The sequence below is a fragment of the Heterodontus francisci genome, chromosome 38, assembly GCF_036365525.1.
Source record: "Heterodontus francisci isolate sHetFra1 chromosome 38, sHetFra1.hap1, whole genome shotgun sequence".
NCBI classification, from domain to species: Eukaryota; Metazoa; Chordata; class Chondrichthyes; order Heterodontiformes; family Heterodontidae; genus Heterodontus; species Heterodontus francisci.
Genome location: NC_090408.1, coordinates 37,846,374 through 37,871,669, shown reverse-complemented (window position 1 = coordinate 37,871,669; position 25,296 = coordinate 37,846,374). Strand labels below are relative to the sequence as shown.

At 42.3% G+C, this 25,296-nt stretch overlaps 1 protein-coding gene across 3 annotated transcripts in view; it reads left to right on the top strand.

The window, feature by feature from the left end:
• The window catches only part of coro2ba (coronin, actin binding protein, 2Ba), a 174,987-nt gene extending 158,275 nt beyond the window's left edge, over window positions 1-16,712 (top strand). For all 3 annotated transcript variants that reach the window (XM_068018131.1, XM_068018130.1, XM_068018132.1), the window contains exons 9-12: window positions 1,324-1,436; window positions 4,146-4,236; window positions 7,609-7,745; window positions 8,565-16,712. In XM_068018131.1, the coding sequence (XP_067874232.1) occupies window positions 1,324-1,436; window positions 4,146-4,236; window positions 7,609-7,745; window positions 8,565-8,696 (473 nt within the window). In that variant the 3' untranslated portion in view covers window positions 8,697-16,712. The remainder of the gene's footprint in view (window positions 1-1,323; window positions 1,437-4,145; window positions 4,237-7,608; window positions 7,746-8,564) is intronic.
• The last annotated feature ends 8,584 nt before the right edge of the window (window positions 16,713-25,296 follow it).

Sequence of the window (25,296 nt, the reverse complement as noted above, 5' to 3'; positions counted from 1 at the left end):
AGGCAAGAAAATATATCCTAGTGTAGTTTCAGGGTCCCTGTTCTGATGGATGAGCCCCAGGGAGTATTTAAGGCTATGGTTAAAGCCACTTGGTATAAATAGTGAACAGATAAGGTGCTCCCATAAGTTTGATATTACTGGAATCATCAGATTTAGTTACAAAATAATGAGCGGTCCAAGCTTCTACTGAATGTTCCAGTGAGTAAATATACTGAAAGAGCCAAAGTACAATCCTTCCTTATCTCAACAAAACTCTAAATATAGGCTGAACCTAGAGGGTGCATGAGGTCACTGCTGTTGGCAAGCAGCCAATTGGCAGCTAAACTACCTGAGATATACCGTTACTATCTCCTGTCATCACAAAGAGTACCTTGTACAGTGGCTGGTGCTTCCTCACATCAAGCAGCCCAGGGCTGTATTGCTTTGCAAGAATTTGTATTCCTCAGGGCCAGCACAATAGCCAAACTCCAGAGAGTAAAGCTGTACCCAATGGCATAGTGAATCCAGCAATAATCTCCACAGTTTGCTGTCCACTACTTACAACAACAACAATAATTTGCATTTATGTAGCATCAAAAGGAGCAAAACATCCCAGGGTGTTTCACAGGAGCCATTATCAAACAAAATTTGACGCCAAGCTAAGGAGATACGGGGACAGATGGCCAAAGGCTTTGTCAAAGAGGTGGGTTTTGAGGTGGATTTAAGGACTGAGGGAGGGAATTTCAGAGTTTAGCACCTAGGCAGCTGAAGGCATGGCCGTCAATGGTGGAGTGAAGAAATTTGGGGATGCTCAAGAGGCAGAATTGGAAGAGCGCCGTTATGGGGACACTGGGACAGAATTCTATGATGGTGCAATTCTTCATAAAACATCTGTTATCATGTATCTTTTAACCAGCAATCCTAAAATATAAAGCAGCAAAAGAGACTACCAAATGTACAGATATCTCAATTCGAAATGTTCAGAGCTATGGGCTCATATCATAGGATGCGGACTTCCTTTAATAAACAATTTATGTTTTTATATTCCTCATTCAGTTTGCTAGTAATATGAAATAAAAACAAGAAATGCTGGAAATACTCAGCAGGTCTGGCAGCATCTGTGGAGAGAGAAACGGAGTTAACATTTCAGGTCAGTGACCCTTCTTCGGAACTCAGTTCACTGACCTGAAACGTTAACTCTGTTTCTCTCTCCACAGATGCTGCCAGACCTGCTGAGTATTTCCAGCATTTCTCGTTTTTATTTCAGATTTCCAGCATCTGCAGTATTTTGCTTTTAGTGCTAGTAGTATGAGTTTGCTCATGGCTTCTTTCTACCTGTCACAGGTGTGATGCCAAAACATGGGCTGGATGTGTCCATTTGTGAGGTGTTCAGGTTTTACAAGCTGGTTACACTGAAAGGAGTGATTGAACCGATCTCCATGATAGTGCCAAGAAGGGTGAGTGGCATCCATGCATTCAATATGTTTGCTGTTAATTCCCATGCTAGGATAGGTACGTTGTTGTCATCTGGAAAGCACTGCCTCAAAAGGTGGAAACAGTTTCAATGGTAACTTTCAAAAGGGAATATTTTTATATTTTATTTATTCGTTCATGGGATGTGGGCATCACTGGCAAAGCCAACATTTATTGCCCATCCTTAGTTGCCCTTGAGAAGATGGTGGTGAGCTGTCTTCTTGAACCGCTGCAGTCCATGTGCTGCAGGTATACCCACAAAGCTGTTAGGTAGGGAGTTCCAGGATTTTGGTCCAGTAAAGAAATGGCAAAATATATCCATTTCACAGCCATGCCAAATCCCACAGCCGATGTCCATGGACATATATTTTCCAGCAGTGGCCACTGGATATTGGTCAGGGGATGGAACCTTGACTGATGTGTTCTTTCCATTGCCCAGGATGTGATTTCAATTCTACCACGTCTACAGCTGCTTGACTGAGAACTGCCTTTCAGCCTGTAATGCTCAGCTCCACACCCTCATTAAGCTACTAAACCTCAGAATAATCCTGTGCCCCTTCACACTGTAGCTTTTCCTAGACAGTTTCCCCCTTGACATCATTAATCTTCACCGTTTAAACAGGGGGAAAAAGATTCCTTTTTTAGAATGAAAAATAGAAGGCTTCAATGAAATCATTTTTTTTTAGTGATTTGATTTTTCATGTGGAGTCGAATTTTGTTTGATAACGCTCCCGTGAAGCGCCTTTGAACATTTTACTATGCTAAAGGCGCCATACAAATGCAAGTTGCTTTTGTTGTTGTTGGAGTGCTAATGGTCAGACTCTATCAGTGAATTTGGCCAAAGCCCCTTTAAATAAGCCTAACACTGAAAGCCAAAGGGCTGTACAAGCCATTGCTGTCCAGACATTCACATTATCTGATCAGCTGAAGAAAGGATCTTTCTAATCTGTTGCCATGTCAACACACCAATTGGAACAAAAGCTGAGTTCAAGTGTGTCCAGATTGATTTCTCTCACTTTAATCCACAGGGTAATCATTTCCTGAATAGCATGTCACTCCAGACTGTTTTTTTCAAAATCCCCGCAAGCCTCCCTGTGCATGAGTTTTCTCCAACAGAATTAAACAAAAAAACTTCCGGTAAGTTCCCTGATGGCCCAGTTGGTAAAGATGGCAAATACCCAAGACCAGGAGAGGTCCCTGCCTTGATTCCTGATGAGCGCCGAGTTAATCAATGCCGTCAAGAGGAGATAGCCTGACGATGATCAGCTCCAATGCGCCTGTGTTGGGACGAGGATCGCAAGCATGTATTCCCTGCTGGAAAGTGCGTGCGCATGGATGTTGGGTGTGCTGCCACACATGATTGAGCAGCAGTCCTTGTGTCGGCTCACACATGAAGATTTGCCACACAGTTAATAGAATAGCAGCTGGTGCCTTTATAACAATCTGCAGCAGCGCCTTCAGGAGAAAAAGGAAATAACTGAAGGGGAAATCTCCATTTCAAAAAACCTATGAGGAAGAGGGGGTAGCAAGTGTCTTATTTTTTGCGGGAATGTAACCTGTAATGTTTTCCCTTATTTTGATCCGTCACCTCCCTATGCCATGCATTACCAGAAAGGGAACTGCTGCAGTGTCCTCCTTCCTAGACTTCTTTCGGGCCTGTTCTTAGGCTTCTTCACCCAGTTTGAAGTGAGTAACAAAAGAGCTAAGAGACCAGGGGTGGCACCTCACTCGATTTTTCCTTCCTCTGAGGAAGGACCTTTGCTGTCCACTCAGAATATTCCATCAGAAACCAAGATCAACAATCCAATAGAATGGGAGAATCAAAGATTAAGGATTTGATTGGGTAGGTGGAGAGAAACTATTTCCTCTGATGGGGGCGAGTCCATAACACAGGGGGTGTATCCTTAAAATTAGAACCAAGCCATTCGGGGATGGAGTGATGTCGGGGAGCACTTCTTCACACAAAGGGTAGTGGAAATCTGGAACTCTGCTCCCCAAAAGCTGTTGAGGCTGGGAGTCAATTGAAAATTTCAAAACTGAGATAGATTTTGTTGGGTAAGAGTGTCAAGGGATAAGGAGCTAAGGTGAGTAAATGGAGGTGAGGTGCAGATCAGCCACACTAATTGAATGGTGGAGCAAGAAGACATTGAACAACCTCCTCCTGCTCCGATGCAACAAGGCATTATTTAAATATTTTAACGAGGCTCCCGCCTGTTTGATTGACGCTTTAAAATTGAGTCTGGAAGAGCTGGGTGGCAATTGAAGTGTAGATGATTCCTTGAAAGCGTAGGTGATTTCTCATGGGTGTACAGTAGATCTGCATCCTGAGTTTCAAAACCCACCCCAGCAGCTGGTGAATTTAAATTCAATGAATTAAATTAATATGGATTAAAAAGCTCGTATCAGTAACGGTGACCATGAAACCACTGGGTTGTTGTAAAAACCCATCTCCTTCACTAATGTCCTATAGGAGCCTCTAAGTTGTATTCACCAGCACCTTCTCAAGGACATTTAGGGATTGGTAGTAAAGGCTAGCCTTGCCAGTGGTGCCCACTTCCTGTGAATGGATGATTAAAAAAAAAAGTATCAATTTGCCTCCGGTTGAGTGAAAAACTAGCAGTAGGCAGCAAAAAAAATCACCGACTTTGTGACTACTTTCTATTTTACTGAGTTTGATTCCTCTTTTATTTCAGTCTGAAACGTATCAAGAAGATATCTACCCAATGACACCTGGGACCGAACCTGCACTCACAGCGGACGAGTGGCTGAGTGGCATGAACAGAGGTCCTAATGCTTACCGTTAATATTCGTGACATTACGTGCTGTGCCAATTGTACCAACAGGTGTTGCCAGCAATCACATTCAAGAAATTCTTCACCTCGATTTACGACATTCTGATGCCTGCGCCAGGATAAAGGAGCAATGAGCATCAATTTATCAACCTAGAGCTTTCAGTCGCTGCCATTGTCATTCGTTCTGTCTCGGATGTTATTTGCTGATGAACCTCAAAGTTCCACATAGGCTAATTTTTCAGTCCCTAAATCAGAGGAAAATAATTGTTTATTATTTGCAGCTCCCTCGTGGTGATGCTCACAGTTCACACTGGAGGATACAATTTTTTTATCACAACGGGAGCTGCATGCCACAAATTGCGTTTGATAAAATATACAGCACAGAAACAGGTCATTTGTCCCAACAGTTCATGGCAATGTTTATGCTCCACTTGAGTCTCCTCCCATCCTTCCTCATTTAACTCTATCAACATAACCCTCGATTCCTTCGCCTTCATATGCTTGTTTAACCTCCCCTCAAATGCAACATATTAATCTTTTGTTAAACTGAAGCTGTCTTTAACATTGTGCATCCCTTTATGCCTAATTGCTGTGAATAGCCATGGTCAGTCAGAGGCTAATTGCTGAAAGAAGTTTGTCTATGGATTGGCAGATGCTTGTAAAATCCCTGATTCCTCCCCATTTATGTAGCAAAATCCAAGCCATCTCTGTCAGAAGAACCAGGAAATGATTGGTCAATAATTTTTCACTTACTTCTGACTCTTGTGATATCAGAATTTGTCTGTCAGGGTTCTAAAGAATTTTAATGAGGAACAAGGCACCTGTCATATCCTTAGCCATGATCCCGTCCCTGCCCTCCCTCTCGCTTCTGCCTCTTGTCCAGTTTTGGAGTAGTAATCCTGCTCACAGTGAACAACCATATCATCTCACGTCACAACACAAATTACAAAAACATGGTGAAGTAGATTCTCGTCTTTATCATACAGGCATCATACTGGGCCATCTCTGGGTGCGTTAGCCTTTATTACAAAGGGATTAGAGTGTAAGAGTTAGGAAGTCACTACAATTATATAGGGCCTTGGGGAGACCTTACTTAAGGAAGAATATAGTTGCCTTAGACCATTTGCAACAAAGGTTCACTAGACTGATTCCTGGGATGAGAGAATTGTCCTATGAGGGGAGATTGAGGAGACTGGGCCTATATTCCCTGAAATTTAGAAGAATGGGGGGTGATCTCATTGAAACATATAGAATTCTTAAGGGGCTTGACAGGTTAGATGTAAAGAGGATGTTTCCCCTGAATGGGGAGTCCAGCATTAGGGGTCGCAGTCTCAGAATAAATGGTCAGCCATTTAGGAATGAAGTGAGGAGAAATTTCTTCACTTAAAGGGTTATGACTCTTTGGAATTCTCTACACCAGAGAGCAATGGATACTCAGTTGTCGGGTATATTCAAGATAGAGGTCGATAGATTTTTGGACACTAAGGGAATTAAAGGATTTGAGGATGGGGCAGGAAAGTGGAGTTGAGATAGAAGATCAGCCATGATCTTATTGAATGTCAGAGCAGACTGGAGGAGCGAAATTGCCTTCTCCTGCTCCTATTTCTTATGAAGGGAAAATCAGATAGGAAGGACAGAAAGAAAATTCGGTGATAGGTGATCCTTCCTTCCTGATTTTCCTTTCTGTCCTCCGCTCCCAGACTAATGATTATCGACCAGGACATAGAGACAAAAACAGCAATTCAGACAGAATACCAGTGTCGATTTACAAGCTAACATTTTGTTCAGAATAACACATGGAGATAAACCCCTGTTTTTAAAATGACAAGGCACAGCATTTATTCAGGAGATGGACTGTGACTTAAGCTGCCATCTGTGCCTGTTTTCATTCACAGATTAGATGCACCATCTTAACATTTTGTAACTTCAGCAGCGATGTTATCTGCTTGCTTCTGACCCATATAACTTACACTCACACACTGACAGAAACATTTTAAAAAGCTGGTTCTTCATTGACAGAGAGATTGAATGCTGAGGCATGTTCCTTCCTTATATTTGCACAGAATTTACAGCACAGTAAGAGGCCATTTGGCCCAACAGTTCTATGCTACTGATTACTCTGCACATGAGCCTCCCCCACCGTACTTTATCTCACCCTATCAACATATACTGCTATTCCTTTCTCCCTCATCTTCCCCTTGAGTGCATCAATGTTATTGATATGATTATTTTCCACTTTCCTTCGAGGTATCTCCTATCTGATAGAATTCTCTATCAGTCCAGGAGAATTCTGAATCCCGAGCTGGCTCTTCCTGCAGTGTGGTTCCATGCTGTCCTGTGGTACCTCACTCAAGCGACTAGTTGTAAGAGCCTGGACACTAGTGTTAATTGGCTATTCAACTGTGGAGGGCATCGCGCTCAAACCCGATCCAATCCTCATCCGACATCTGCACACATTTACATTCACTGGATAGCAATCGGGAGCAGGAGCGCTAGCTGTCACGTAGATACTTCCGAGGCATCACCCTATCCTTCCACTGCAACCTTTTCCAGCTCTCTGTTCCACTTTGCACACTCCACTCTTTTACATCTGGATTATGCTCCTTACCATCTACCATTGGTGGCAGGACTTTGCATCCTTCCTTCAAAGACATGAAAATTGGATCGTCTACCCAGAATCTGTTTCGTGTGTTGACCACTTTGTGCGAAGAACATACTGATTTCAGTCCTTCAACTATGTTTGAACCTCTGTCCCTTGTCCAACTGTTTGGGTTTAGTACTTCAACTATCTCGGCCCTAAGCTCTGGAATTCCCTCCCTAAACTTCTCAGCCTCTCTCTCCTCCGTTAAGACGATCCTTAAAACCTACGTCTTTGACCCCGTTTGTGGTCACCTGCCTCAATATGCCCTTATGTAGCTCGGTGTCAGGTTTCATTAGATTAGTTCATCAGTTCTGATGAAGGGTCACTAACCTGAAATGTTAACTCTGCTTCTCTCTCCACAGATGCTGCCAGACCTGCTGCGTATTTAGAGCATTTCTTGTTTTTATTTCAGATTTCCAGCATCTGCAGTATTTTACTTTCATTCGATTACATTCCTGTGAGGTGTCTTGGGATGTTTTGCAATGTTAAAGGGCTATATAAATGCAAGTTGTTGTGTTTTATGCTGAAGTAATGTTCTGGATTTAGCTTTTATATATAGTTTACACTTTAATGTAGAACATGACATGAGTATTCCCTCATTGGGAGAAAAATTGCCAATTTTTTTTATGATCCAAATGTGGGAAGATGTGACACACTCCATGTTCATTATTTTCACTCTACCATTTTTCCAAACTCTTATGCTCTGCGTATTTTTTGTTGCAGATCCGATTCTGATGTCTTTGAGGGAAGGTTACAAGTCCACAAATGTTGCTTTCAAGGCTCCTAAAAGGGAGAAGAGAAGTGTTGTAGTAAACGGAATCGATCTATTAGAAAACGTGCCGCCTCGGACAGAGAATGAGGTGGGTCTGGAGATAGCCTGCAGACAGCAGTTTAAACTCTATCATTTTTTCCCCCAAGCTCTTCCCTCTCCTGTGTTTCGGATGGGAAGCTAAACTCAGGATGTAAAAGATCCCATGGAGCTATTTTGAAGAGGAGCAGGCGAGTTATCCTTGGTGCCCTGGCCAATATTTATCCATCCATCGACAGCACAAAAAAAATTAGCTAGTCATAGTCACATTGCTGTTTGTGGGAGCTTGCTGTGACTACACTTGAAAAGGACTTCACTGCCTGAGGTCATGACAGGTGCTTCATGAGTACAAGTTCATTCTTTCCTCTGAAAGAGATGGATCAGACTGACTCAGACAAATGCCTGGTTCAATCCTTAGTCTCTGATCACAGTTGGGGTAGCAGTTCAACTATTACAACTGGCTTCAATGTCACCAGGCTAGGAAGAGGGAATATTGCACCCTGCTGGAAAGTGCATACATATGGACATTGGGTGATGCTAAGAATATGTTGAACCATGATGCTGAATAGATAGCAGATACTCACTGACTAGGCTGGCACAGGAAGAGCAGCACTTGGGTAAGGTATCAGAGACAAGCCAATACTTGGGGAATGCCAGCAAGTGCCAACGTCCTGGGAAGAGAGTGAACAACAGAGCAGAGGAGGTGGGAAATGGTGGGGGGAGAGGGAGGAGAAGACAGAAGAGAGAGCGGAGGGGATTGGAGAGGAGAGAGTGGACAGTAGGACGGGAGAGAATAAAGTAAATTAATAAGGAACAAATCCACCTTCTTCTTGTCACCGTAACTGATTTATTTAAAATTTTACTTGTTTAGCTCCTCCGAATGTTCTTCAGACAACAAGACGAGATCCGGCGGTTAAAGGAAGAACTGACGCAGAAAGACGTGAAGATACGCCAACTGGAATTAGAGCTGAAGAACCTGCGGAAGGTCCCGACGAGCACCTGACCCCGTGGCACCCACACTCCTCCTCATCCCTCCAGCATATCACAGAATTATCAGCAACAGTTATGTGCAGACTATAAGAACCCCCAACACTATAGGACCTGTAAAAACCCACAGAATTCTTCCACACTATCCCCCAAAAAAGATAAACTGGAAGCCAGATGTCTTTTGTAAAATGTTCATTTACGTGCACAACATAACGCAGGACCCTAGATGGTCTGCACACTGCGTTTCCAGCAGGTACCTGGCAGGCTGAATACGGTCTTTTTGGATCCTGTTCTAATCAGCAGTTTAGAGACAGATGTATTTAAAAAGTTCTGTGCTAGTGAACCACTTTAACATTGTTTTACATGAAGTACTCCAAGGTGCCTCATGGAAAGCATCTTTGTGAGCTTTGCCCCATGCAGCTGCTATGGTTAAAGCTAAGTTTTAATATGAGAGCTTAGAACAAAAGGCCATTCGGCCCATCCAGTCTACTCCTTGCTCAGTCCATGCATCACTACCTCAATCGTGGACTCTCTCCCACCACCTCCCCCCTCCCCCATTTAAACATAGTTGCGTCTGTTACATTCCACCATATTGACCTCTGACCAATGTATTGAGATAGTTATGGTACACAGGCTAATCCAGGAACATCAAATGTTGAGCCCCTCTGACTTTCATACTGAGCGAGGCACTGTTTCAAAGTCAAGTGTCCTTACAGCAGGCAATTTGCTGATGATAGCAGACTTTTCGATATCCGGGTGAGCTGTTGGTGCATTAGAATGTAATATTTCTGTTCCATCTTGGGTGATCAGTTTAAACAATGTCCCTTCACCTCTGCAGCCTGATTGCAAATCCAGTTACAACTGAGGGGATGAAAGTATCCCCTCTCTAAGGGTCAGGTGGTTTTTGCAGTGAACGCACAGCACAAAACTGTCCATAGTCGGTCACTAGTTTGACATAACACTCCAAAGGAAGTGGAAACGTTCATCCTGATACAGTAAAGTGCTTTTCTGAGGTTGGGCACATTGTTGGGTCACAGTAAAAACAGGTTAGATGTGATACAGACATGGGGTGACACAAACCGAAAAAACAATCCCACTCCCAAGCACAGATAGTCTTTGCACAATGAGCTCAAAAAAATCCCACCCCACCCAATCTTTAACCTTAGTGAATGTCAACCGTGAGGGTGAGGGTTGCAATCAGGATCTTTCACTACAGTATTTGTTCAAAGGTCTATTGGTAAAGCCTTGAGTTTCCTTTAAAGAAGGCACTGCCACCTCGCTTTGGGCAGTTGGGTCTGGGGTTATTTTCACTACAGGGCAGCTATAGGCTGCTCTGCTGAAACTCCAACACTGGGAGTTAGGCTAAACCAGACATGTAGACGAGACCCACTTTGACATCTATCTTTCGAACGTTTGTGTATGTGGGAAAAACACTTGTAATGGCGAATGTTATGCCACTGCAAGGATCTACGCACACAAACATTGAATAGAAAAGTGAGTTCGGGCAACTGGATGCTACTAGCCTTTCACTTCTGAGACCCAACAGATTAAAGTTTCCTTTGTCTGCCAGTTTAAGGGTCCTAAGTGAAATGAGTTTGGGCTGTCTCAGACCTGTTCCAATTCAGCATGGGCTCAAAACTTCCCCTAATTTAACATTAATTGGCAATGTGACTCAGACAGGCCTTGGGAAAGCTGGTGTGGGCAATGGAAATAATGAAATTCTGATCTATTCAGGGGGTCTTTGAGGTTGGTGCTTGAGATGCAGTGTTGGGGTAGAGCAGAGGGAACCTTACTCTTCATCTTGCTGTACTTGATGCACTTTGAGACTTTTCACAAGAATGGTGCCAATCATGTTGCAAGGGCATAAAACTGCACAGCTAGGTAAAATGTGATGAATTTTGAATGTTGATCGTTGGCCATTAAAGTACACCAGCGCTCCTTCCACCCTCCTGCAGCAGACGGTGAAAATGTCCTCACATCCCCTTTACAACAACAACTTATATTTATATAGTGCCTTTAACGTAATAAAATGTCCCAAAGCGCTTCATAGGAGCGTTATAAAATAAAGTATGACACTGAGACACAGAAGGAAATATTAGGTCAGATGACCAAAAGCTTGGTCAAAGAGGTAGGTTTTAAGAAGTGTTTTAAAGGAAAAAAGTGAGGTCGAGAGATGGAAAAGTGTAGGGAGGGTATTCCAAAACTTGGGAACTAGGCAACTGGCGCAGCCACTAATGGTGGAGCGATTAAAATCAGGGATGCTTAAGAGGTCCAATATATAGGCAAATGTAGCAAGACTATAAACCTCTCTTCACTACTGCAGCTCACTGCTATATGGCATCTGTGATCTCCTCATCCTCAAAGGATTGAAAATTATACACTCGATCCCGAACAAGGCTTAGGCGGTAAAACATTTTATTTAACATTAAACAGGTAAATGAAAACTACAAACTGTATATTTATAGTAATTACATTTATTCTCCTCCTCAAAATGCAAAACAACCAAGGCACCTCTGTGCAAACCCTTCAACATAAAATTGATCTGTAAAACACCTTACACGGTGAAATTCTATCATAGAACCTCTGATTAGCTTCATGTTCCCAAATGGTCTCAGATTGACCGAACTACTGACTGGATTTGTGCCAACATATAACCCCAATTCCTTGGGAGAAATTCTTGAACAAAGAGCTTAATACCATGTGGGGTAGACCTTGACTTTGTCAAACGGGTGATAGAAGTAAATGGAAATAAAGCACGGGAGAACTGTGAAATGTTATGACTCTTTATAACCACACAAAGTCAAGATCTACCCCTCTGCCTTTCCAACTCTGAGCTGCCAATCCAACCATTGAAAACCCACTAGGATGTTTGAATTGAATTGGTGGCTAAACCTTATTGATCTATTGCAAACACTTTAATTAAACTGTGATTGCCAACATTGTGGTTTCTCTAAAATAAAAGCAAAATACTGCAGATACTGGAAATCTGAAATAAAAACAAGAAATGCTGGAAATACTCAGCAGGTCTGGCAGCATCTGTGGAGAGAGAAGCAGAGTTAACGTTTCAGGTCAGTTCTGATAGACACACATTAATGCCTTTGGCATAATAGACCAGAATATGTATTCAATGCAGCCACAAATGTGACTCGCAGGAATGAGTCTAATAAATAATCCATCATAATGGCTTCTCACAGTGTACAGTATCTGAGTAAGTCTACCTGGATGGCAGGTAATTATTTTTATGGTATTGGCTGCAGAGAGATTGTTGGCCGAGGAGTGGGATGTTGGCCAGGAATTTCTTGCTTTATATAGTGCCATTGGATCTTATTATCCATACAGACAGATGGGTGCTCCAGTGGAGTTGCCAACCCTCCAGGACAGTGGTGGAGTCTTCAGGAATTAAAGATTAATCTCCTGGACACTGCTATGAAAAACAATATCAAAGCATTGAAAAATTATGTTTGTTTTCATTTTCTTTAAACACTTTTGTGCATTAGTTGTAAATATATTGGCGATGGGGAAAAAAGATCTGTTTGACTGGGTGGGGCGGTCAGAAGCAGGAGGTCACGTGATGAAGCATCCAGGAATTCCAACCAGAGTTGGCAACCTTTATGTCGGTTTCCAAAAGATGGCACTTCCACCAAGCCAGCACTGTCCTCAGTGGTATCAGTCTAGATTCGTGCTGAGGTCCTGGAGTGGGGTTTAAACCCGCAATCTTCTGAAATGAAAATAAGTTTGTTTCCCACTCTTGCACGAGGGGTCGTTTTATGAAGTGGCACTCTTGACATAGAACCTCATCCGTCAGGAGCACACATCGGGAATTCAGGTGTGCCTCCAAATCCCTCAGATGAGCTCCGGACAGGTGAACTCAGTTCCAGGAGTGCAGTTACATAAAACTCCTCCTTTGGAATTGATTCCCAGCTAAAGTAATCAATTTAGTGTTGTTTCATGCCTTTCTGAGAGAGGATTAGAAATGGATCTGAGAATTATAAGGATAAGCTCAGGGAGGGATGATAGAATTTGGTGTAGACTATGATGGTCCTTAAGGTACTGGGACCATGGGAATGTTGTACTGAGGATCAGGTCTGTATATTGGAGGATGCGTGGTTAGATAGGGATTGTGGAGTTCTGCTGGATGTTCTTAAGGAGCAAAGCTTTGCCAAAACGTTCCTCAGGAAATTAGATGAGTTGTGGTAGAATCTACGACAGAGCAGAAAGTGTGTGAAAGGACTTGATGGGTCAATTAGTCTTTTCTTACTCCATTGTTTCTGGTATTGACTCATTGATTTCTTCACATAGGATCACACAAGCAATCTGTCTTTGTACCAAGATCTAATTTCCACACACCCCTCCCCCACCCCCATGCCAATGCAGGGCTGATATCATTCACCATTTCAACTTTTTCAAAATACCATTTTACACTAGGGGTCTCCCCTTCCAGTTGATTTACAGTTAATGGTAACCCCAGTAAGACAGGGCTCTTGTCTCTAACACAGTGCACCCTCAGACTCTGTGATAACATTGACAACACGTTTGGTTTCTATTTGAGGGTGCTGTTTCATCTTCAAACAACATCAAAAAACCTGCACATCAAACAAAAAGGCGCCACTGATCACCACAGAAATGCTAAAGTGATTTAAACCTGTCACTACTTTGTATGTTCATCGATAAGAATGGATATAAATATATTCATTTCCTCCAGCTGTGTGATTTTGACATTCACAAATGTGTCAGAGGCTCTGCATGTTTTATGTGAATCCCTTGGACAGGTTACTGCCGTGTCGTTCAGTGACAGCTATCCTGTGCGTGATTGCTTTCTCCCCAAGTCCCATGTCCAGCTGCCTGGTCAGCTGCTGGAAACCATTCTTGGCAATGCCAATAAGCAGCAGCACACAAATACTTCTTCAGCAGAGTAAAGGAAAAATCATTGTTTGTCACTGGGGGAAAATGAAACAAAAATTGTACTAACTAAGGCAGCAATTATTAAAGTTTAAATGGGGCAGTGTTGCCGAGGCAAATTCTCTGGCAGGTAGGGAAAAGGCTGATTGATCAGGAAAAAACCTAGAATGTGCACATTTCCTTAATGGTTTGAGTGTTACACAACAGAACACAGATCATATATGCACTAATCAGAACGTGCCCGTGTTGTATTTACACTTGTTTGTTCGGACTCTCTGGGGCATGGGCAGGTTCCTTTCTTAAATCAAGAATTTGAATGCTGGATCAATGTTCAAATGCTCATTATTTTGCTATTAACACTCTCTCTGAACTAATGCTTTGTCTTTCAGCACAAGCATTAACATATGCTTTGCCTTTGTCCCAGGACAGCTTTGTTATTTAATCTCTCCTGCCCTCTGCCCTATCAAACACCTTCCCATTTGTTCTCTCCCCCACCCCTCCTCTCCTTCACTTGCTTAAAACCTAATTCTTTTCTAACCTTTGCCAGTTCTGATGAAAGGTCACTGACCTGAAAACGTTAACTTTGCTTCTCTCTCCACAGATGCTGCCAGACCTGCTGAGTATTTCCAGCACTTTGTTTTGTTTCAGATTTCCAGCATCTGCAGTATTTTGCTTTTCTTCAAATGTCAACACCAACAAGTGGGCTGCCCAGCTCTAAACCAGACAGCTGCGCTTGAGTCGCATTTACTATGTCCTGTACACAGCAGGAGGCGGCTCGGTGACACATGGCTGCATTGCCATTACAAGCACACCTGCTGCAATGAATTGATTACCTTTAATCTTGGTTTTAACTTAAAAAAACAATGAGGAGAAATATAAAAACTGGCAGCCACCTTGAAGTTGTGATTGCATTGGTTGGTAGAGAGCTGAGCCACACAGGTCAGGACGGATTCTTCTTGGATCACCTGTCTGTGCAGAGCTTCCTGGGGGGTATTTGGGGTATAAGCAATTTTTGGATGTTGGCATTAATTGGGCTGCAGGCAATAATTATGGAGTGGGTAGAGTTGGGCATGGGCAGTAGTGTGAGCAAGGGCAGTAGTCATAGAGCAGGAAGTAATTTGGACATGGGCAGTAATTGGGGCGCCAATATCTAAAGAGTGGGAAAATGAGCCTGGATTTTTACTCCTGCTCACCATCCAATATTCTCATGTGTGTGCGTGCACGTGACAAAGAGTGTATATGTGTGTGTGTGTGAGAGAGAGAGAGAGAGAGAGAGAGAGAGAGAGCTTTGATCGAGATCAAGAATAGGCTGAATTGTGATTACCACATGGTAGAAAATCCTGTCAAAACTCCTTCCAGTCCAACTGTAAAGAATGGTCATTTGACCTGCATCTGTACCCCTATTGAGCTCAGTTCCTCTGGGTTAGGAACTATGAGCAGACACATACGCACACACACACACTTCCCAGTAGAGATTTCTGGACAGTGATCAGGAGTGGGAATGTTGGATAGCCCGGGGACCATGTCCCGAACACTGTCAGTTAACTTGGCACAGATCTGGAGTTGGACATTCACTGTCCCTGGTCTGTATAGCTCTATGCCACATCCCAAAACACAAAGCAGTTTGGCATCAAGAACTTACAGTTCTGATGGAAAGGTCATTGACCTGAAATGTTAATTCTGTTTCTCTCACCACAGGTGCTGCCAGACCTGCTGAGTATTTCCAGCACTTTCTGTTTACATGAATTAGACATGTAGAAGCCCCCAACATTGTCTTAGTATCACTAATGATATCTGTATAATATATGAAAATCTTACACCTTTTAGTTTTTTGCATGATAGATATCTATGTCTCCATCTGTAATGGGAGTTGTCTATGTAAACCTGTCACGGTGCAGTTACACCATGCCACCAGTGGAGGTGCTGCATCATGACAGATTTTCATAGGCAGTTCCTATTATAAATATGGACCAGGAATTCACAATGGAAATATGAAAATAATGACAGAATAGGGACTGAATTACCTTGATCCAATTATCTCACCACTCTCTAACTCTGCTTCATCTGAAGAATACGCTTGGTCGTGACGCTCAGTGTGATCAACTAATAGCACTATTGAAAAAAATGAATCAGCAAACATTGTTGCACAAAGGATTTCTGGCTCTGTTTGAGCTGATTCTGTACTTGTCCTTAAGGCTGAGGCCAAAGCTTATTCCCTCCATGCGAGGGAGCCTGGGAGACCACAAGATATACTGTGAAACTGCCACTCTAGCACACCATTACTACATGTATTACACACAAACAATTGTCCTCATGTTCTGTGTTGAGTAACAATTAAAAGCATGTAGAGATAATCTGCTAATGTAAAATGATTTGCATCTAACAATGCTTTCAGAGCAACTAAGGCCCTTATCTAATTGAAATTGACACAATCTTATTGATTCACTGGTGGCTTACTCAGTCATCTCTTTTTGTCTGGGTTATGGAAGTCACGAGATTTGTGTGGGATCATATTTTTGCTGGAGAAAGATTGGGGAGAAATCTACTTATTTTGATCTGTGTGCCTAGCATCAAGTGCATGCTGTTAAGATTATTGATGGAGCAAACATTCACTTGGGAACAGTGACATTTGCAGAAAAATTAAGACCATGCAGGAAAGTCAGAATGACATCTCAATCCCAGAGTGATTCTGGTAAGGGAACACATGCAGAAAAACTCTGAGTGAGACAATACACACTGGGAGAACAGAATAGGTAGAAACACCAAGATCTAAAATGGCCAACGCAAGTAACAGAGAGGGACTCTTGAACAAGGAAATGCCAATTGGCCAGACTTAGTGGGAGGTACAAGTTAGATAATGTTGATGCCTTCTTAAATTGTGGGCCAATAAGTTAGACCCCCCCCCCCTTCATGTGAATTATTCTGATTAGATGGTAGTTAAAGACTCCGTGATATGTATGTATATTTTATTTTTGACTATGTATAATGTTCTACTTTGCCATCATTGTGTAATGTGAATACCCATGGTCTTCAACTAATAAAGTCTTGGTCACTGTGATTTTACCTTTCTAAAAATCACATGAACTGCAGTTAGTAACAATAACAATAAAATGTTGTTTTCTCAATTTTTAAATATCCTGATTACTTAAGATTATTTAAAAAAAAAAGACTTGCAATTATATAACAGTGTATCACGTCTCTTCGGAGCATCTCAAAGTGTTTCACATATGATGAAGTGCAGTGACTTATTAAGTAGGCAAATGGAAGCGGCCGTTTTGCAGACAAGATCCCACAAGCAATTCATTTGTTTTGTTAGTGTTGGTTGAGGGAGGAATGTTGGCCGGGTACCAGGAGACCTTCTTGATCTTCTTATGTTATGGGATCTTTAACATTCACCTGAACAGGAGATGATGCTAAAGCTTTAGATTTCCGTTATTGTACAGCACCTCCGACAATGCAGCATCTATTGTCACTTGTACAGGACCACTGATGGCACAGAACTCCCACTGACAACTGTCAGCTGCTGTGCTCTTCCATACATGTAACTAAAGGAAGTCACCTCTTCATGATGCAAAGCGATCAATGTGAGCATCGAGCAAGGGCTGTCTATGAAGTCTCAGAATTATTCTGTGCTGGTTGCCTGTCATCACTCTCCTAGAAAACCATGACAATGTGGAGGAACCAATGTGATCCATAACCTTGTGACCTCTCCCTTTCAACAGCCACACCATCAAGAAAATACCTGCTCCAAGGGGTCTCCAGATCTCAGAGCACACTTAAATCAGTTAGATTTCTTTCAGTCAACAGCAAGATTAGAGCTTTCTCACCAAAGATATCAGAGAACTGTGGAAGCATTAGAGACTTACAGGATACCTCTGGGGGTCAACTGTGCCTCAAACCCAAGCTAGGTGACTCCAGCCATAATTACATAGTGGATGTTGGACCCAAAGCCTTCATAGTATCAATAGGAACAGTGACGAGAGAAATTCCTACTGTATCAAAGGCCTGCAGAATTGAAGTCTCCATGATATTGCCACATGATTAAATCCAGGCCACAGTGCAGACAGCCATTGGTCCATTGAAGTCAATGGAAATAACGATCATTAGAGATGTAAAAGGGGTTACAGACTTGCTATCACCTGTTTTACACTGTTGCTCAAAGTCAATATTTACCCCATTGTGTGGTGTAATCATAGAATCACAGAATTGTTACAGCGCAAAAGGAGGCCATTCAGCCCATTGTGTCTACACCAACTCTCTGAAAGAGCAATTCACCTAGTGCACTTCCCTGCCATCTCCCCATAACCCTGCACATTCTTCCTTTTCATATAACTGTCTAATTCTCTTTTGAATGATTCAATTGAACCTGCCTCCACCACACTCTCAGGTAGCGCATTCCAGACCTTAACCACTCGCTGCGTCAAAATGTTTCTCCTCATGTCGCTTTTGCTTCTTTTAATAACTACTGTAAATCTGTGCCCTCTCGTTTTCAATCCTTTCACAAGTGGGAACAGTTTCTCCCCGTCTACTCTGTCCAGACCCCTCATGATTTTGAATACCTCTATCAAATCACCTCTCAGCCTTCCCTTCTCCAAGGAAAACAGTCCCAACTTCTCCAATCTATCTTCATAACTGAGGTTCCAATCCCTGGAATCATTCTCGTGAATCTTTTCTGCATCCTCTCTAACGCCTTCACATCTTTCCTAAAGTGTGGCGCCCAGAACTGGACACAATACTCCAGCTGAGGCCGAACTAGTGTCTTATACAAGTCAATGTCAGCAGCACTAAGAATAATGAAAGGTAGCATTAACAGAAGAAATAACCCCAAAAGGGTGATCTTTCCAACAAAATAAACCGTTGAATGCAGCAAAATGCAACTGGAACAGCAGGGAAAAGAACACAGCAACAAAATTGGCCATGCTCTTCAAAAGGCTTACTTGAGAAGGCCATGTCCAAGGGCTTCCAATATGCCCATGCTATATGGACAAGGGCCTGTTGTATCAGAGCCTTGCCCAAAGCTGTGAGAGTCAGTGTGTTCACCTGATTTGCACTGTGAATGGATGAAAAATGGTGCAGGAATACTGACCTCTGAGCAAAAAATTCTTGAAATATGTACTGTTCACACAAAGTTCTCTACTGAATATTAAATAGCAATTTTTTTTATTCATTCATGGGATGTGGGCGTCTCTGGCTAGGCCAGCATTTATTGCCCATCCCTAATTGCCCTTGAGAAGGTGGTGGTGAGCTGCCTTCTTGAACTGCTGCAGTCCATGTGGGGTAGGTACACCCACAGTGCTGTTAGGAAGGGAGTTCCAGGATTTTGACCCAGTGACAGTGAAGGAACTGTAATATAGTTCCAGGTCAGGATGGTGTGTGACTTGGAGGGTATAAAATATTAAGCAAACAAATTACTGAGCTCCAAAGTTTCAATCTCTTTGGTTTTGGCTACTGATTAATTTTAAATCGCAAAGAGTCACGGATTTTATTTATTTTTATTTATTTATTTAGAGATGCAGCACTGAAACAGGCCCTTCGGCCCACCGAGTCTGTGCCGACCAACAACCACCCATTTATACTAACCCTACCGTAATCTCATATTCCCTACCACCTACCTACACTAGGGGCAATTTACAATGGCCAATTTACCTATCACCTGTAAGTCTTTGGTTGTGGGAGGAAACCGGAGCACCCAGCGAAAATCCACGCGGTCACAGGGAGAACTTGCAAACTCCGCACAGGCAGTACCCAGAATTGAACCCAGGTCCCTGGAGCTGTGAGGCTGCAGTGCTAACCACACAATAAAGGTGGTCCTTCTACCTACAGGTGTGAAATGTCCAACCGATTGGTTATGGTGTTTTAAAAATGTTCTGGGATCATCACATCCTATCTATTTGTTAGATCAATAATCTAAATACGGAACTGGAGACAAACGATAGAAACCAGTTGTACAAGGTGTGCAGAATGTTTAGCTCCACAACTAGAAACAACAGGTTTAAACCAATTGTACAGGAAATGCAGAACAGTATAAAGTAAAAGAGCCTCGAGCCTACCTGTTCTAGACCAGGCATCATTCCCCACACCAAGTTCATGACACAAACCAATTTCTAGGCCCAAGTTCCAATGCCTACAGAATGCAATGGGAAAAAAAAGATGGGGAGAGATGTTATGTCAGCTCACTATCACCATATCACACAAAACACAATCTACACCACTGTGTGTGAGAGAGTGCATGTGTAAATGTGAGTGTGCTTGATCATGCTTGTGTGTGCGGTTGAATGTATATGTGACTGTGGAGGAGTGTGTTTGAAAATGGGTGGCTTTGAGAAAGCCTTTCAAGGTGTTGGAAGAGATTTTAAAAAGTTTAATTTGTACAATCAGTAGCTACGATTACCTACATTAGTAACTGCATTTCAGAATAATTCACTGGGCATTTTAAGACATTCCAACATGGGAAATGCCAATGGTATTATACAATGCTCACAAAGGGCGTTGACTGAACTGCATGAAATATGCATTTTGAAGCCAATTCAAAGAAACTCACCCATAGACTATTCCCTAAAGAAGTGCCGAAATCGTTCCCATCCCCAAGAGTCTCTCCTACCTGTGTCTGAATTGGATAAATTTGACTTCCACACAAGACATCCTATTGGTGTCAGACATACGGAACAAGCCAAGGATTCTGTACCTCACCTAGTTTCTATGAACTCCCTAAACCCAAGCAGTCCCCTGTACCTCACGTTGACTGCCAATTGGAGAGGAGCTTTATGCTGTTGTAATCCAGCCTGCAACTGACACTTCTGTGCTCCAAATTAGCCCTGGCACTGAAGCAAACAAACCTGAGGGGAAGGTTTTACACCTTGGTCTGACCTGCCAGCTGTGCAGCAGAAACTAACTGCCAGACCGTGAACCCACTCACGTTATTGTACTGACATAGGAATTGGTCAGCTCCAGCTCCAATGCAGCATCAACTGCAGCTCGTGTGAAGCAAAAAACTGATTCTAGCTCTGGATGGGCCGTCCAAGAGCAAGCAATCCACCCACACTGAATGTAACATCCTGGATCCTTTCAAATCCATTTGTAGGCTAAAAGTTGCCATATTTTTATTCTTCTGCTTTGTTCTTATATTTTGGAATACTTTACCCACCTCTACTGCCTCTCCCTTGCACAAACTAACACAATCTGTTCTTCTTGTTCCCTAATGGGGCAGGCTGGATAGACCAGTGTGTCTTTTCCTGCCTATCATTTTCATCCCTCACTCTTATCCATATCTCCCCAGTCCTTGACACCCCTCCTCCTTTTCTTTCTAACCTCCTCTTTCTGTCTTTGCCTCTATTTCCCTGTCTCTATCCTTCTCCTTCATTTTGCCTCTCTCTTTCCCCTAATCCCACTTTCCTTTCCCTTGCTCTGCTCTCTGTTTTATGCTTTAACTCACCTGATTGCCAATGAATGATCCTGTTAAGCAGCTATGGAAACACTTGGCACTGTAGCTTATTAGGTGCATAAATCATAGCTATGTAAGCATGTATATGACTGCTGAACATCACCACTTCATTAATCAAGTGATCTAAATTGATGGCAACTATAAATTTCCTATTTTGTACACATTAGTTCATTTATGTTATTTAATGCTCTAATCATTGTTCTGGCTGCTCCTGATTAACCATTTTATCAGTTTTCACATAATTTCTCTAATGTACCAACCTCTCCCACTCTAGTTGAATTATGTTATAGTAATGCTTTAATGCAGTAGTGCTGGAAGAATATAGTAAAAAAAGGAACGTAGAGGAGCTTGATATAGCAGGAACACTTGCACTAGGCTGCTACCTGCCTGGTTTTGTGTGGTCTGTCTAGAATTTCTTAAATGTCAAACTAGACATGCAGAAGTCTGATAATTAAAATAAAAGTCAATTTCTTTCTAATCACTCCTAAAGTTTTCAATGGATGTTCTTGAGCAGCAAAAAAAAAATGATCATGTGCCATTATCCCACCTGTCTGACTTCTCCCTCCCCAGCTTGCTTGATATCCCACCCTTATATAATTTTTGTTTGGCAGAAGGTGGTCACAATGACACAGCATGAGCATTTAAAGATCTTCCTCAGAATAATTTCTAACTATAATTAGAACCTGTTCTGATAACTTGACAGCTGATAATGAGAGCGACAAAAACAAAGCTGTTTCCTTCAATATTAAAACCAAACTTCCACTGTAATTCTAAGAGGCCTCATTAAAGACTGTGGAAAGGTGGGGAGGAAGGATGAAAATTATCTGATACAGCAATGGATACTCATCCTAGATTCTGTCTCAGTTGTAGGGAGGGTTGGTACTAATGCGTATCTGATGACAAATACCAGCTCCAATACTTAGTGAGCAGCAGAGGTCAGATTGCCGAAGTCCTGATTTACAATAAGGGGGTTGTGCTTGTTGTCAGGCAAGACTATCAGGGTGAGTGTCATTAATAAAGCTTCCTGTAAAGCTGAAGGAATGTGAAGTGTCCAGCCCTAGCACTTCTCCAGAGCAGTGAATCAACTTAACACCTTTCTAAGAACATAAGAAATAGGAGGAGTAGACCATATGGCCCTCGAACCTGCTCCGCCATTCAACATGATCATGGCTGATCTTTGGCCTCAACTCTGCTTTCCCACCCACTCCTCATATCTCTTGATTCCCCAAGAGACCAAAAATCTGTCTATCTCGGCTTTAAACATATTCAACGATGGAGCATCCACAACCCTCTGGGGTACAGAATTCCAAAGATTCACAACCCTTTGAGGTAAGTAATTTCTCCTCATCTAAATGGTTGGCCCATTATCATGAGACTGTGCCACTGTGTTCTAGATTCCCCAGTCAGGGGAAACAACCTCTCAGTGTCTATCCTGTCAAACCCCATCAGAAACTTTTATGTTTCAATGCGATCACCTCTCCTTCTTCTAAACTCCGCAGAATATAGACCCTATTTACTCAGCCTGTCATTATAGGACAACATTCTCATCCCAGGAATCAATCTAGTGAACCTTTGCTGTACCACCTCCAAAGCAAGATATCCTTCCCTAAATATGGAGACCAAAACTCTGCACAGTACTCCAGGTGTGGTCTCACCAAAGCCCTATACAATTGTAGCAAGACTTCCTTATTCTTGTACTCCAATCCCCTTATAATAAAGACCATGAAACCAAAACCAAAAGCCAGCTCTATTAACTTGGTGAAAATTCATTAATTCTATTTCTCCCCCAACAGATGCTGCCTGACCTGCTGAGTATTTCCAGCATTTACTGTTTATAGACATCAGTTGATACCCCTGAATGATTTACATTTGGAATCCATGGGATACATCTAGACAGATGCAATCAATTCTGCCATTTCTGTGTATCATATCTCAATAGTTTGTTGTTCTTTGGTTAAAGTTAGTTGTCCTAATTAATTTGCGATCATATATTTAATTCAGGTTGAAGTTGCTATTTTATGCCAAATCCAAACTGGATATAGGTAGGATAGGTGCATGGCAGGGAAAGGGCAGAATAAGGGCATGGTATGGCAGGCTCGGGATAGAAGAGGGAGAAGGTATAGTAGTGAGTTAATAAATGCAGGGCAAGGGTAGGATTAGAACTATTAGGGACAGGGTAGGAAAGGGACAGGATAAAAGCACAGTTAGAGCAAGATAGGGACAAAGTAGGGACAGGGATAGAGAGGGTAGAGGCAACATTGAGGTAGAACAGAATAGGGGCAAGAAAGGATTTATGAAACATATAAGATCCTGAGGGTCTTGACAGGGTGGATGTGGAAAGGATGTTTCCCCTTGTGGGAGAATCTAGAACTAGGGGTCATGTTTAAAAATAAGGAGTTGCCCATTTAAGACAGAGATGAGGAGAAGCTTTTTTCTCTCAGAGGGTTGAGAGTCTTTGGAATTCTCTTCCTCAAAACACGGTGGAAGCAGACTCTTTGAATATTTTTAAGGCAGAGGTAGAGAGATTCTTGATAGGCAAGGGGGTGAAAGGTTATCAGGGGTAGGTGGAAATGCGGATTGATCTGTTCAGCCATGAACTTATTGAATGGCAGAGCAGGCTCGAAGGGCCGAGTGGCCTACTTGTGCTTCTAATTTGTATGTTCATATGTTGAGAGCTTGTATATAAGATATTTCACTGAGTTTATGGCCAGTCTTGCTTTTTGAGTAGATTATCCAGAGGTTTCGTAAATGTAAATTGAACATCAAATATTTTGTTATTAAATGAAGGGGATGATTATGCAAATACACCAATCCTAATTTTGCTTGCCATCAACTCCAAGGCAGGTGTAAAGCAGGTGACCAGGGTGGTTTGGGCTAAAGTGACCCTGATAGACTTACAAATATTGATTGGCGTTCATTTATTTAATTTCCTGACGGAGTAGGAGGACAGCCAGTCTGAGCTTCCAGACACCATGACACCAGGCTATTAACTATCAACGAGGTCGCCTTGCTTTTCACTGCCTCTGGATGCACTAGACGTTGGTGAAGGTGTGGAGTGGCCGAGAGAGACCAATCAGGCAGATATCTGAGTTGCTCATAAAACTAGCAATTTTAATCAAATGCAAATCAAAATTTCCGATACTGTAAATTAGGAGGGAAGTTTAAAAAAGAAAAGGTGTCCCCAGACTTTCCCCTTTAATTAAACGACCAGATTAGGGTTGCTAAAACTGGTTGGACGATTTAATCACATGACCTCCCATCTCCAGCTACCCCTCGCAGTTAAACAGCACTTTTCTCTCCCATCTCCAACGTTTTTCTAACTAATAAACAAATGCAGTCCAAGGAAATGAGGAAAAAAAACAATTTTTTTTGAAGGCCTTATTTTTGTTCAGACTTGCTTGCAGCAGTGTTGAGGGAATTAATCTTTAATTTCAGGAGAGTCCAGGATAATCTAGAGGATTGGGAACCCTTGTGCAGATATGTACATTGTACAGAAGGGTATATTTCTGATTATAAATAGGGAAACTATGGAGACATATCATGCTTTTGAAGAAAACATGTGATTTCCAAAGGCTTAATGTTTAGACGTAAATCCTACAGAATCAGCATATGGGTTATAAAGTACTGCAGCCTAGGTTGATAAGAAAAGCATTGACCTATGCGTCATTTTATTTAAGAGCAATATTTCCACGGGTGAAGATGATAAACTGCCAGATGAGTACTCCTCTCTTAGGCACCTTTATGAGCCTTTGACCAGCTGAGTCCCTATTGTTTTTTAAAGCAGGTTAGATGACTCAACTCTTTTTAACAGGTTCTGACAATTGGAAAATATATCATGCAAAACTAATTAATAATATTTAAAATAATAGTCACAGGACGGAGAGTTACAAGATACCAATTCAGTCGTGTCAGCTGTGACTCAGGGGGTAGCACTATAACCTCTGAGCCAGAAGGTTGTGGATTCAAGTTCCACTCCTGGGACCCGAGCACAAAATTGAGGCTGGCACTTCCCCAGTGCAGTACTGAGGGAGTGCTGCACTGTCAGAGGTGCCATCTTATGGTTGAAAGGTTAAACTGAGGCCCTGTCTGCGCTCCCAGGTGGACGTGAAAGATCCGATGGCAATATTGCAAAGAAGAGCAGGGGAGTCTCCCCTGTGTCCTGGTCGATATTTATTCCTCAACCAACACTAAAAACAGATTAGCTGGTCATTATATCATTACTGTTTATGGGAGCTTGCTGTGTGCAAATTGGCTGCTGCGTTTCCTGCATTACACC